This window comes from Hyperolius riggenbachi, chromosome 1 (assembly GCF_040937935.1).
Source record: "Hyperolius riggenbachi isolate aHypRig1 chromosome 1, aHypRig1.pri, whole genome shotgun sequence".
Taxonomy (NCBI): domain Eukaryota; kingdom Metazoa; phylum Chordata; class Amphibia; order Anura; family Hyperoliidae; genus Hyperolius; species Hyperolius riggenbachi.
Window position 1 is genome coordinate 338,040,870 of NC_090646.1, and position 12,910 is coordinate 338,053,779.

Genomic DNA, 12,910 nt, shown 5'->3' on the forward strand with positions numbered 1-12,910 from the left:
GCTGGAAGAAGCCACGGGTAAGTAGATTTTTGTTTTCTTAATTACCTCGGACCTTCCCTTTAAAATCTCTGACAATTGACAATTATTTTTGTACTGTAAAGCGCCAGAGGAAGTGTGCAGTTTAAGAGCCAATTAAACCTAAAATTAAAAAAGGCATAGTTTTTACCTAAAGTAGGAAGAAAAATGCATTCCAAACTAAATTACCAAGCATCCCTGCATAACAAAAACATGCCTACATTAGAAGGTGGGTCTTTAATTCACAGGAAGGAGCGTATCTATTACCTTAGTTTGGAACCAGGCAAGCAGCAGAAGTTTGAGGGCCCGTTTCCACTATCGCGAATCCGCATGCGGGTAACGCATGCGGATTCGCACAGTCAGTACAAGTGGATGGGACTGTTTCCACTTGTGCGTTTCCCCGCACGTTTTTCTGTGCATAAAAAATCTGCAGGGTAGGGGCCTCAGAATTCGCCTGCGTGTGGAATGCAGGCGAATCGCACGCAATGTATTTAATAGGGAAATCGCATGCGTTTTCCCCATGCGGTTTTTGCCGCGATTTCGCATGCGATTTCGCATAGGTGCCCATGTTAATTCACACAGGCAGTGACATGGTTAAAATCGCATACAGCCTTACCTATGCGAAATCGCATGCGAAATCGCGGCAAAAAAAGCATGCGGAATCGCACCCGCATGCGATTTGCCTGCGGTGATTCGCCGGCGATTTCGTAACGCTATAGTGGAAACGGGCCCTAAGTCTGTATTGAATGGGGGTCTTGGTTTGCCTATGGTGAGATAGCAGCAGCAAAACTCAGCTTCTGAACCTAAACTTCTGTACTGACAACCCAGCACATAGAGCTTATGGGTAAATAGGATAAAGGGAGACACTGGAAAACCAAAGCACCGCATTGTATCACAGACCCAGAGTCTCCTGGGCCTTCAGAGGATGCAGTTGCCCCAACAGTTTTTCCAGTTAGATTGGATGAAAGTAGATGTACACAACTACTTAAAGTGTACTCGAGACATACAAAATCAGATACTTACCTTAAATTGCAACTGTCGGGCATAAAATCAAAAATCAATTCTTTATTTTTATCTGGTAAACAAGTAATAAGGATGCTAACCAGGCAATCCAAAAGATAAAAATCACTATTACTTTTCTTGTTGATAAATGATTATTCCCCAGTTTACCTGACTCTTATTTGGTACACACAAAATTTGGTACACACAAAATTTGGTACACACAAAAGGAAGTTGCAGGGCATGCTGGGTTGTCCATTTTTGCTTCTCTACTTTCCCCTCAGACTTAAGTAATGCAGCCTGATTGGCTGAAGCCTCTTTCCCTCCCGTTTTCCCCTTGCACACCTCTGTTCCTCTCTGATTGGGCAATATTTCTCATGCTGAGACAATGCAGTCTACAGTGGATGGCGGGCAATGCATACACAATCAGTCAGAGAAGAGTAAGGGAGGAAATGACACCAGGATTAGCTTCAAAATAGACAGTTAAAATGGTAAATGCTAAGGAGGATTCTCTCTCTCTTTTTTTTTTTTTACCGTAGAAAAAAGTCACTAAAATCAAAAACGTGGACAGTGCAATACATATGTAAGTAGAGCAAGTGTTTATCTACTTATATATGTTTTTCTTTCTTCCCTTGCTATTCTATGGTCCCCCGTTGCCGAGCGCTCCTGTTCTTGGTTCAAGTGCATGCAATTGCCGACTGAGTACACCTGTGGATGCGCAGTAGCATTAAGCCGCGGGGCTCCATGCTACTGCGCAGGCGGGCTTGCGTGGCCATTGTGCGCACTTAAACCAGGAAGAGGAGCTGCGCGTTCCCGATGTGAAGGGGGGGGGGGGGGGGGGGGGCGCGCTCAGCAACTAAGGGCTTGCTACAAACGAGGGAAGCCTCATTAGGATCTCAGGGCTTCCCTCTCTAGGTAGTAAGTAGCAGATTTTGAACTCGCTTTAAGTTCCCTTGTTAACAAGGCTGTGCTGGGCCACTATTTCTTGAATTGTTTAATGTTAATAATGAAACGATAGAACTGAGGAATTAACAATGACAGCCCAGGATAGATAGGGAGGAATATATATATATATATGTATATATGTGTATATATATATATATATATATATATATATATATATATATATATATATATATATCTATATATCTATATATCTATATATCTATATATCTATATATCTATATATCTATATCTATATCTATATCTATATCTATATCTATATCTATATCTATATCTATATCTATATATATCTCAATCTGGCTGATTTGGATTAATTACAGAGAATCTGATGGAATTCAGTAACTGTTTTAATTTGTATTAAATGGATCATGGAACTGAGTGAACTAAAAGCAAAGGGGAAGTCGGTAGGCAAGGAGGACCCAGGGACTGATCAAATTCTCTACTTCATTAAAGCATATCCAAGGAGAGTAATAAAATCTATCATTACTAACCTGGGGCTTCTTCCAGCCCCTAAAGGTCATGTGTGCCCCTCACTGCAGATCCCTCGACCCATCAGGAGTCCATGATATTTTAGAGGCCGGCCAGCGGGACCCGGGAGAAGACCGGAGCTGCAGCGAGGGACACGTGACCTCTAGGGGCTGGAAGAAGCCCCAGGTAAGTAAAGATAGATATCCTTTAAAACCCATCTGAAGCGAGAGGGCTATGGAGGCTGATATAGATTTCCTTTTAAACAATGCAAATTGCCTGGATGTTCTGCTGATCCTCTGCCTCTAATACTTTTAGCCATAGACCCTGCGGTTTCTGACTGAAGTCAGACTAGATTAGCCACATGCTCGTTTCAAGTGTGTGCAATTCAGACACTACTGAAGCTACAAGGATCAGCAGGATGCCAGGCAACCGGTATTGTTTAAAAGAAAATAAATATAGCAGCCTCTACAGACCACTCACTTAATGTGCCCTTTAAATGTCTTTTAGGACTGACATGAGTCAAGTCTACTATTTCTTATTTTACTCCACCTATCGAGGGGACATAACATATGCAGTGTTCTCCCCAGGCTCTTTTAGCCGGGTGCTCCACCCGGCTAGATTTGGTGACCACCCGGCTGTCATCGGCTCACCTCCTATGCTGTAAGCAGAGTTGCCCTGCATTTTCCTCTCAACCCACCCGGCTACTTTTTCATGCCACCCGGCTACTTTTTCATGCCACCCGGCTGGAAAAAAAATTCTGGGGAGAACACTGATATGTCTTTTAAAATGTTCACCAGACAGAAAGAGCAGTCTATTAACACTAAGGCTAGGTGCTGACTTGAGTAATTTCAGCTTCACTGACAATCACAGGCGATCCCAAAAGTAAATTGAAGGGAACCTACAGGATACATTTGGCCAAATCGCAATTGCAGGTCCTGCAGGCTTTTTAGAGCTATTGCTCTTCAATGCTATAGATAGCAGCGTTGCAAAATCACTTGACTGTATAGGCCATCCTCCTGTTATTAAATAAAGATTAAAATTACCTCTCGGGTATCCCGAGGTCTGACTTCCTACACATGGCACTCCTTCCCTAGCACTTGAATTTGAAAACATAAAAGCACCCTCTTGTGCTATGGGGCGGGCTATGTGCCAGAAGCCAGACCTCAGGAGCCTAAACTGAGCATGTGTGAGACCTTGAAACTAAAATGTCTGCCATAACTATTTGTGAATTGTGAGTGGCTGCAATACGAGCACAGGCTTAGGAATAAAGTAAAAAGATAATGATTACGTGAAAATTTGTGTCGCTTATCCAAAATAAAAGGCAATAATGCAATTATGTATGCAATTAGAATCTAGGTAGGAGTTATGGGGGAAGGTACAACCTCAATTATGTCTGAGAACTTTATTTTTCTGTGCCATTCTAAAGGTAGCCATACACTGCTGGATTAGGAGCCATTGCACCTATCCAATTGATCACTCTCTGATCATCATCAGCAATTTGGTCGATCGAACATTTTGGGCAATATATTCCAAGCAGATTAAATCAGAGTGCCCGATCCTACCAGGAATCAAATGGAAAAATCGATGCATGTATGGGCAACTTAAGGGTGGTAAATCATTTTGAAAATGTCACTACCGCGACTTTGCTTACTGTTGGGTTCCTGTAATTGATGGGCTTTTTTTTCTTCCTTTCTAGATCTGTGCGTAACCCATATTTGTAATTTCTGAATATTACCTTGTTAATATCAATTGTCTCCAAGGCCAGCTGTCTGAGGCGTTCTCGTCTATCCCTGTTGCTTTCAGAGGCAGAGGCAACTCCACCACTGCCGGTCTTGCCACCGGCTCTGTGTTGAAAATCCATGATTAAAGTGTGAAGATGGCCAAGCAAGGGCAGAAATCTGAAGAGAAAGAAAATAAGTTAATTTTTTTTTCACATTTACATGACTGAAAATGAACATACACCTTTGTTAAATATTGCATATTAAAGGGCACCTGTGGTGAATTATAAAAACAAACAAAAAAAACAAAAAAAACGGAACTCACCATATGAGCGCAAAAAAAAAAAAAAAAGAAAGAAAGAAAAGAAGAAATACCATGTGTCTTATCCTCAAAGCAAACCTGTGCGCTCCACAGGACAAACATTTGGATATTTACTATCAAAAATAATCCTTTCTTCCAGTTATAACTCTTAAGGTAAGTATAATGTAAACGTACACACACACACCATGCAATTTCCTGTCAGATCAACTGGTCAAACTGGCATATCTGATACTGATCAATAACTGGATCAATTTTAAGGTCACTACGACACAAAATCGATCCTGTTATCAATTGGGAGCAGATCGAACATGTTGGAATTGATTGGTTCCACCCAATTGATCTGATAGGAAACTGCATGGTGTGTACCTAGCATTAGGATCAGACAGAGTACTATATTGTTTGTTGGAAAGGTCTACCTCCTATCTATAAGTTTAGTGATAGAGATTATAAAGAGCTCATGATTTGACTGTGGGATTGGGAGGATCTGCGAGGTCACAATATTCAATAAAAAGTTTGGTTGAACAAATACAGCATCTCACAACAGTGAGTACAAAGGAAATTTGCTGTGCCATCAAAATAACTAAACACACAGCCATAAATATCAAATTCACTGGCAGCATGCATATACACCATGTGAAGAATGTCAAAATTCTTCCCAGTTAGACATTTTCCCTCCCAGGGATATTATTCGTTAGTGTTGCAAGGTCTCAGGTGTGAAGTCACGCAGGAGCCGGGCGAGTGGAGAGAACAATGCCCTCGAGGGCTGCTGTACACATGCTAAATTCCAGGAAGAGATGGTTGTCATAGGCCCCCTCGGCCATGTTAAAACTAGCATGTGTATGGGGCTTAAGAGTTTCTGGATAATCCACCCAAGAGCACCAAGACAATATGTCCTCCATACATCTTATGAAAATCTTCATTATACACCAGCTGTCCAGTCGAGTCAGACTTAGTTCTCACAACAACGCACTATGATAATCTGAAAAACCCAGGAATCAGTGATATAAGATTTAACAGCCTGACTTGTGTATTTCCTAGAAAATTATTACTGGTGTCAATTATACATTATGGAGCATGGCCCTGTTTCTACTACAATTGACTGTCAACATTTTTCCTGTTTGTGAAATCACATTAGATATCACAGCCAATGGGCTGGTGTTTTCGCTTGTGGGGGAAAGACAAGCGACATGTTGCTTTTTTCCCAGACTGTGCACATTACCCTATTAAATACAGTGGAACCGCTGTGAAAAATACGTGCAAACGACCATGGTGTTGAGTAAACCATGCATATTAAACGATAGGAAAATGGGAATTTTGGTAGAAAGGGGAGGGGGGCAGGGGGAGCCTCAGTATAACCTAGATTGTGTGGAGAGTCTTTGATAGGTAAAAAGGAATCAGCCAACAGGACACATCAATTATAAGAGATGCAAGCAAATTTAACCATAGGCCATTCATGTCTTACATCCAGCTTTTCATCTTGGCATCACGCTGTCAGCCACCAAGGTGTCAAAATGATATGGATTGGTTGTGCATCATGAGTTTTATCCAGTGCATTTTAAGTATTGCAGTTCAACAAGCAGGTTTGTTTGCATCATCAATATATCTCACCACAAGAAGATTATTATTATTCTGCACTTGGGGCATAGAGAAAAGCAGTATTTTTTAGTGGACGGCAAACATCTTTTCTTCTTTTTTTTTTTTTTATTAGTATTTGGCGCCAGCAGGAAATCTCATAGGAAAAAGTTCTGCAATCACAGCACCCTCCACAGCAAAAAGCGTTTTGAGTGGCTGAATTATGCTGGTGTAGATTATACTACAACCTATCTGAAAGCTAGCAGTTCACGAGAGTGCTGCCCACTCATTCACATTAGTGGAATTTACCTATGAGGGTTCCTGTAGAGTCCTCAAAACTAGACTAACGCCAAATATTTGTTCCCTTGTTAAAAGACGACTGTAATCAGAGGGACATGGAGGCTGCTATATTTCTTTCCTTTTACACAATACCAGTTTCCTGGCTGTCCTGCTGATCCTCCGCCTCTAATACTTTTAGCCATATAACTTGAACAAGCATTCATCAGATCAGATGTTTCTGACATTATTGTCAGATCTGACAAGATTAGCTGCATACTTGTTTCTAGTGTGATTCAGACACTACTGCAGCCAAATAGATCAGCAGGGCTGCCAGGCAACTGCTATTGTTGAAAAAAAAAATATGGCATCCTCCACATACCCTCACTTCAGTTGTCCTTTAAAAACATTTTCTTTTATTTTCTGAGGTGTCACTAGCAAGAGGAAGTAAAAATATCTGGATTTGCTGCCAATACAATAATAATAATTTTCGGAGAAAAAAGTGATTGATTAGCTGGCTGTTTCATTTATTACCTGACAAGCCTAAAGCTACATTTTCCTCAGGTGAAACAATCAGTTCTGTTTGTTTTATGTAGTTGTCTGTGTGTACTGATATATCAAAGCAATTCGCACAGTAAAGGCCTAATGTTACTACAAAAGAAGTTCCCACAGCACCTTGCCACTCTAATGTCACTGTCTCACCTGGTCATTCTACTTTAATAGACCTATTACTAGATGGATAATTTAGGTTGTTCTATGCTTTAAAGGGAACCAAAACTGACAAAGATATGCATGTTTCCTTTTAAACAATACCAGTTGCTTGTCAGTCCTGCTGATCTCTTTGGCTGCAATAGTGGATGAATCACACACCTGGAACAAGCATGCAGCTAATCCAGTCTGACTTCAGTCAGAGCACCTGATCTGCATGCTTGTTGAAGGGCTGTGGCTAAAATTACTAGAGACACAGGATCCGCAGGAGAGTCAGGCAACTGGTATTAAAAAAATAAATCCATATCCTTCTCAGTTTAGGTTCCCGTTAACTACTTGTGCACCCCGTGATAGTATAGCTACGCCCCGGCAGACTACACCCGGGGTGTAGATATAGCCATCCCTGCCACGACCTCGCTCCGTGTGCGTACTTACCGCTGCCTGTTAGCCCGGAGATCAATAAATGGGAACACAGCTCCCATTCATTGATCTAAATCCTTGTTGCAATGATCGCCGGCTTCAATGAGAAGCCGCGTCATTGTGAAAAAAGAAGTTACAGGGCTATGCTTTACTTCCTGGAAGAGTACATAGTACGCTTACAGGACGCTTAGAAAAGAAATCACTGAGGACATAGTAAAATTACACCTCCATACATTTTTTTTTTTTTTTAATAAAACCACTTACACATAAGGAGTTAATTTTAAATTACTGCTCCCATAGTTACCCAAACAAAAGTTTTCATTAAAAAGGTTACATTTAAAAAAGTATACATAAATAGTTACCCTATAGGGACTGAACTTTTTTTAATATGTATGTCAAGAGGGTATATTACTGTTATTTTTTTTTTTTTTAAATTATGGGCTTGTAAATAATGATGGATGCAAAACTGAAAAAAAAAATCACCTTTTTTTCTAAATAAAATAAAACGTTTCAATTATTTCCCTACCACAATGTATGGCACATACCGTATATACTTGGCTGTAAGTCGAGAAATTTAGGACTGACTCAAAGTATAAAAGTGGGGGGGGTCGCCTTATATTTGAGTCAGTCCTAAATATCCCACTTACAGCAGGGTGGGGGGAGGGCGTCTCTCTCTCGCTCCCCCTCTGTTGTAGCTATCATGCTGTAAATGTTCCCCTTCCCTTCCTCCCCCGCATCTCCGTGCAAAGATGGGCTGCCTCTCTCTCCCCCTCTGTGTAATTCATGTTCGGTGCCGTCGCAGCAGAAGCCGACACTTTAGTTTCATTGCCAATGCCAGCACGGTATCCTCCCTTCATGCCGCTCTCTGTCCAATAGTACAGCGCGACTCTCGATGTCACATGACACGTGAAGACGGCACCGAACATTAATTACACAGAGAGGGGAGAGAGAGGCAGCCCATCTTTGCACGGCGATGTGGGGGAGGAAGGGAAGAATTTACAGCATGAATTCAGCGCTGGCAATGGGAACTGTGTCACTTCTGCTGCAGTGCTCATTGTGCATTAGATCGCACAGAGGGGAGAGAGAGAGAATGGAAGTACAAAATAACGTAAGCAAGGCGGGGAAGGGGACAGAAAGAGGCACCTTCCCAGTTTATAACATTACAGAGTTGTGCTGGGAGGGAGGGGGGATTTTCAGTGTGTTGCCGGTATTTGTATGCTTTTATGTTTGGTATACTAAAATGTTGGAACACCAGTGATTTAGCACTGTGGGGAGGGATAGAGAGACGCTGGCTGCTGGGGCTCTGGGAAGGGTGTACTGTTTAAAGCGGACCTGATCTCAGACCTTTCTCTCTGCTCTAAAAGATATGCAATAGCATAATAACCATTAAAAGATTTGTATCAGCTGTAGTGTGTCTACTTCCTGCTTTCATGAAAGCAGGCATATTGTTAACATCCTGCGCTTTCAAATGAGCTTATCTGCCTTCTCAGGTGACACAGGGGAGAGATCAAATTACAACTTGTTATTAGACACAGAGGGGGAATTAGACAGGCTAAACTCTCTTAATACATACAGGGTGCATTTCTCTATGTTTTCATTATGTCCTGTGCAAGGCTTCAAGTCTACTGTGCAGCCATTAACTTTGCTAGATAGACTTATACTTGAGTAATTAAATAATTCCAGCTTAAGAGGGTCAAATATTGGTGTCGACTTATACACGAGGTCGACTTGTATCCGAGTATATACGGTACATTGTGATAGGGACATAATTTAAACGGTGTAATAACCGGGACAAATGGGCAAATAAAATATATGGGTTTTAATTTATGGTAGCATGTATTATTTAACCACTTGATGACCGCAGTGTTAAACCCCCCTAAAGACCAGGCACTTTTATTTTTTGTAATGGGCTGTGCAGGCTTTTCAGCCTCCTGCACAGCCCAGCTAAGGAGTATGCCGCCGCTGTCACTTTTTTTTCTTTAGCCTCATAGAGGCTCTCATTGCCGCCGTCCCCCTCTCTCTCCTTCCCTCTGCCTGAAGAACTGAGCAGGACGGTGATCCGTCCTGCTCTCCGCCTCTCATAGGCATCAGCCTATAAGAGGACGGCGATCCCCGGCCAATCAGAGGCCGGGGATCGCCGATCTCATACAGTGCTGCTGGAGACCGCAGCGATGTACGCATGTAAACAAAGGGAATTTCTTTCCCCTTTCCTTTACAAGCAGCCTGCTAGCCGCGATCGGCGGCTAACAGGCTAGGCTAGCAGGCTAATCACGGAACGGCAGGGAATGATCGCACATTCGCACGGCCATTCCCTGGGAAACTGCAGCCCCAGGACTTGACGCCAATTGGCGTTAGGCGGTCCTGGGGCTGCCGTCGCGGTCATGCCCATTGGCATGAGGCGGTCTTAAAGTAGTTAAAAACTATAATTAAAAACTAAATTGCCGAAAAGTGAGAAATAATGATTTATTTTTTACATTTTTTCGTATTATTACCATTAAAGTGCATTTAGAATAAAATAATTCTAAGCAGATCGTACCACACAAAGAAAGCCTAATTGGTGGCGAAAAAACAAAATATAGATAATTTTGTTGTGATCAGTATGAAAGGGAAGAGCGCTGAAAGGTGAAAATTGCTCTGGTGGTCAAGGGGGAAACCCCTCAGTGGTGAAGTGGTTAAACAGGGGACATACTTGACTGTTTTTGTGTTCATTTTCTGCACATAAAAACTGAGAACTCATGTTAATCAATAGTTTACACTTCATGCATCTTTCGCATGCAGAAGAAAAACTGACATCCTGCAGGATAATTCTGCACATTTTGTCAGTTTTCTCTATCAATTACATTGTGCGGTTTTTCTGCATACAAACACACATGGGACTTGATTCACTAAGACAAATAGCATGCCTTGTCAAAGTTAACACGCCTTATCAGAGTAGCACAGCGAGCACTACGAACCCGCAGGGGCTCAGGGCAGGACGAGTGGAGCTCTTGTCACTGCCAATTAGCAGGCATAAGTTTGCTATGCTACTCTGATAAGGCATGCTATCTCTGATAAGGCATGCTATTTGTCCTAGTGAATCAAGCCCATGGTGTGCAGAAAACCCATGCAGAAAAAACATGTGCAGAAAACTGAAAGACAAGTGTGTCACCAGTTTTACAGCCTTGTAGATACACTAGATTTTCCATATCAAAAAAAATCACAGTAGGAGATTATGATAATCGCGTTGCTTATACTGAGGAGGTTCAACACTAAAGCTGGCCATATACTAGGCCGATTGACAGCAGATTCGATCACTGGGATTGAATCTGCTGTCACATCGTTCACGCTACACGCTAAATTTCGATCTATTTCGTCCCGAAATAGATCGATCCCGTCGATCGCTCCGTGCGGGAAATTACCGATTGCTCGCGGGTAGGGAGCGTGTCACTAGCGGCGTTCGAGTGCCCGACGACTGACGCAATACAGCTGCAATACATTACCTGCTCCGCCGGCGCGACTCCCCAGGTCTCCGCTGTCTTCTCCGCTCTGGTCTCCAGGTCCGGCATGCTTCACTTCGTCCTGTCCCGGCAGGAAGTTTAAACAGTAGAGGGCGCTCTACTGTTTAAACTTCCCCCAGACGGGAAGAAGTGAAGCATGCCGGGGGGGGGGGGGGGGGGCGTTAGCAGCACCACCACCTCCACAGATTGTGAACGGTTGGCTGAAATCGATATGCAATCTATTTGCAGTAAAGGCAGCCATATGATCCCTCTCTGATCAGATTCGATCAGAGAGGGATCTATCTGTTGGTCGAATCTGATGGCAAATCGACCAGTGTATGGCTACCTTAAGGTTCATACACACCTTCCAACTATCTGCCAAACTAGTCTGTTAAGCCCCATTCACACGTTCAACAGCGGGCTTTTATGCAGCACAATTGTCAAACAGCTTTTGTTGAGAAACAAGTCGAAACAACTAAAAAAGTATTTTGCTATTGTTCAAAAAGCTGATAAGAAGTCTATCCAACAGTTGGATTGACTTCTTATCAGCTGTTTGAACAATAGCAAAATACTTTTTTTTAGTTGTTTCAACTTGTTTCACAACAAAAGTTGTATGGGGCTTAACAGACAAGTTTGGTAGATAGTTGGTAGGTGTGTATGAACCAAGGTGGGGACAGCAGGCTACTTATACTGAAAGGAAGGAGAGAAAGGAAAAGGCTATCTATACTGGGAGAGAAAACATGCTACCTAGACTGTGGGGTTGAATTAAGTTACCTATATTGAATAAGGGAAGACACCAGATTACCTATACTTGGGGAGGAGGGGGAAGACATACAATTCTGACAAGTTGCAAAAAACGATACCTCTAGTAAAAACATTTGCAACTTCGTCAGAACTTGCAGCCTCTATCGTTCCTCCGCATCACATGAGCCTTCCAACTGTGCTGCCTAACACTAACCTGTGCCTGAAACTACCGTCCACCCAGTCTGTGCCTAATGCTAACCTACTCCTATAGGGTGCAAATTCCAACAGGTTGCATAAAATGGTACGACACAGGCCCTAAGGGACCCTTTACACTTAATCAGTTGCTTTCAGTTATAACTGAGGCTAGGTTCACAGTGGGGCGTTGCATTTAAGGGACGTTATAGGGCACATAACGTGCCACTAACGCAACGCCTGGTGCTCTCTGATATGGACGTCAGAGTGAGCCGCGTTGTGCAGCTCACTGTGGCGTCCGTGATGCGTACTCTTGAACGCATGCGGCATCACGTGGTCCCGCCCGGCCAATCACCGCTCCAGGAAGTAAACACTGCACGTCACACCGTGCAGTGAATATTAATTAGCCATGTGCCCGGCCGCTCTCCCCTCCTCCCCAACATGACTGAGCATGTGCAAACAGTCTAATGCGGCTTAGCCGCCTATAACGCACTGCATGCAGTACTTTCTGTTGACATGGAGCGTTACAATGTAACGCAACGTGGGCACTGTGAATAGCCCATTGATTTTTCATTACTGTGTGGTGGGGCTGCGTTACAGGCTGCTCTAACGTGCGCCTGTAAAGTCCCACTGTGAACCTAGCCTGAAAGAAAACTTATTTTCAAAGTAATGTCAATGTTTTACTATGGCACCTTTTACACTTAACGCGTTTTAACTGAAATCTTCTTCCCAATGCACTGCTATGGAAAACTGCGTACCAACGCGCACTAACGCATACCAACTGATTAAGTGTAAACGGGGCCTAAGTACAGGGTGTTTCTCAGCACTACTGAATCCCTACTAACTGATGCTATTGTCATGTTATTGTTGCCTGAGCTTTGAGGTGGTTCCTGCTCATCCTCCCATCTCCAGACAGAGCCTATAACTGTGTATGTAGAGTGACCATTCATAAACTATAAAAAGAAAAATCACTATTAATTGTTTCAGTCGCTAATTATATCCTATATAGGTAGCCCTAAATATCTCACAATACACCA

At 42.7% G+C, this 12,910-nt stretch overlaps 1 protein-coding gene across 1 annotated transcript in view; it reads right to left on the reverse strand.

The window, feature by feature from the left end:
* SF3A2 (splicing factor 3a subunit 2) overlaps positions 1-12,910 on the reverse strand; it is a 41,936-nt gene that overhangs the window by 28,759 nt on the left and 267 nt on the right. Inside the window, exon 2 of the mRNA XM_068233965.1 lies at positions 4,181-4,343. Coding sequence (XP_068090066.1) covers positions 4,181-4,306 — 126 coding nt within the window. The 5' untranslated portion in view covers positions 4,307-4,343. The remainder of the gene's footprint in view (positions 1-4,180; positions 4,344-12,910) is intronic.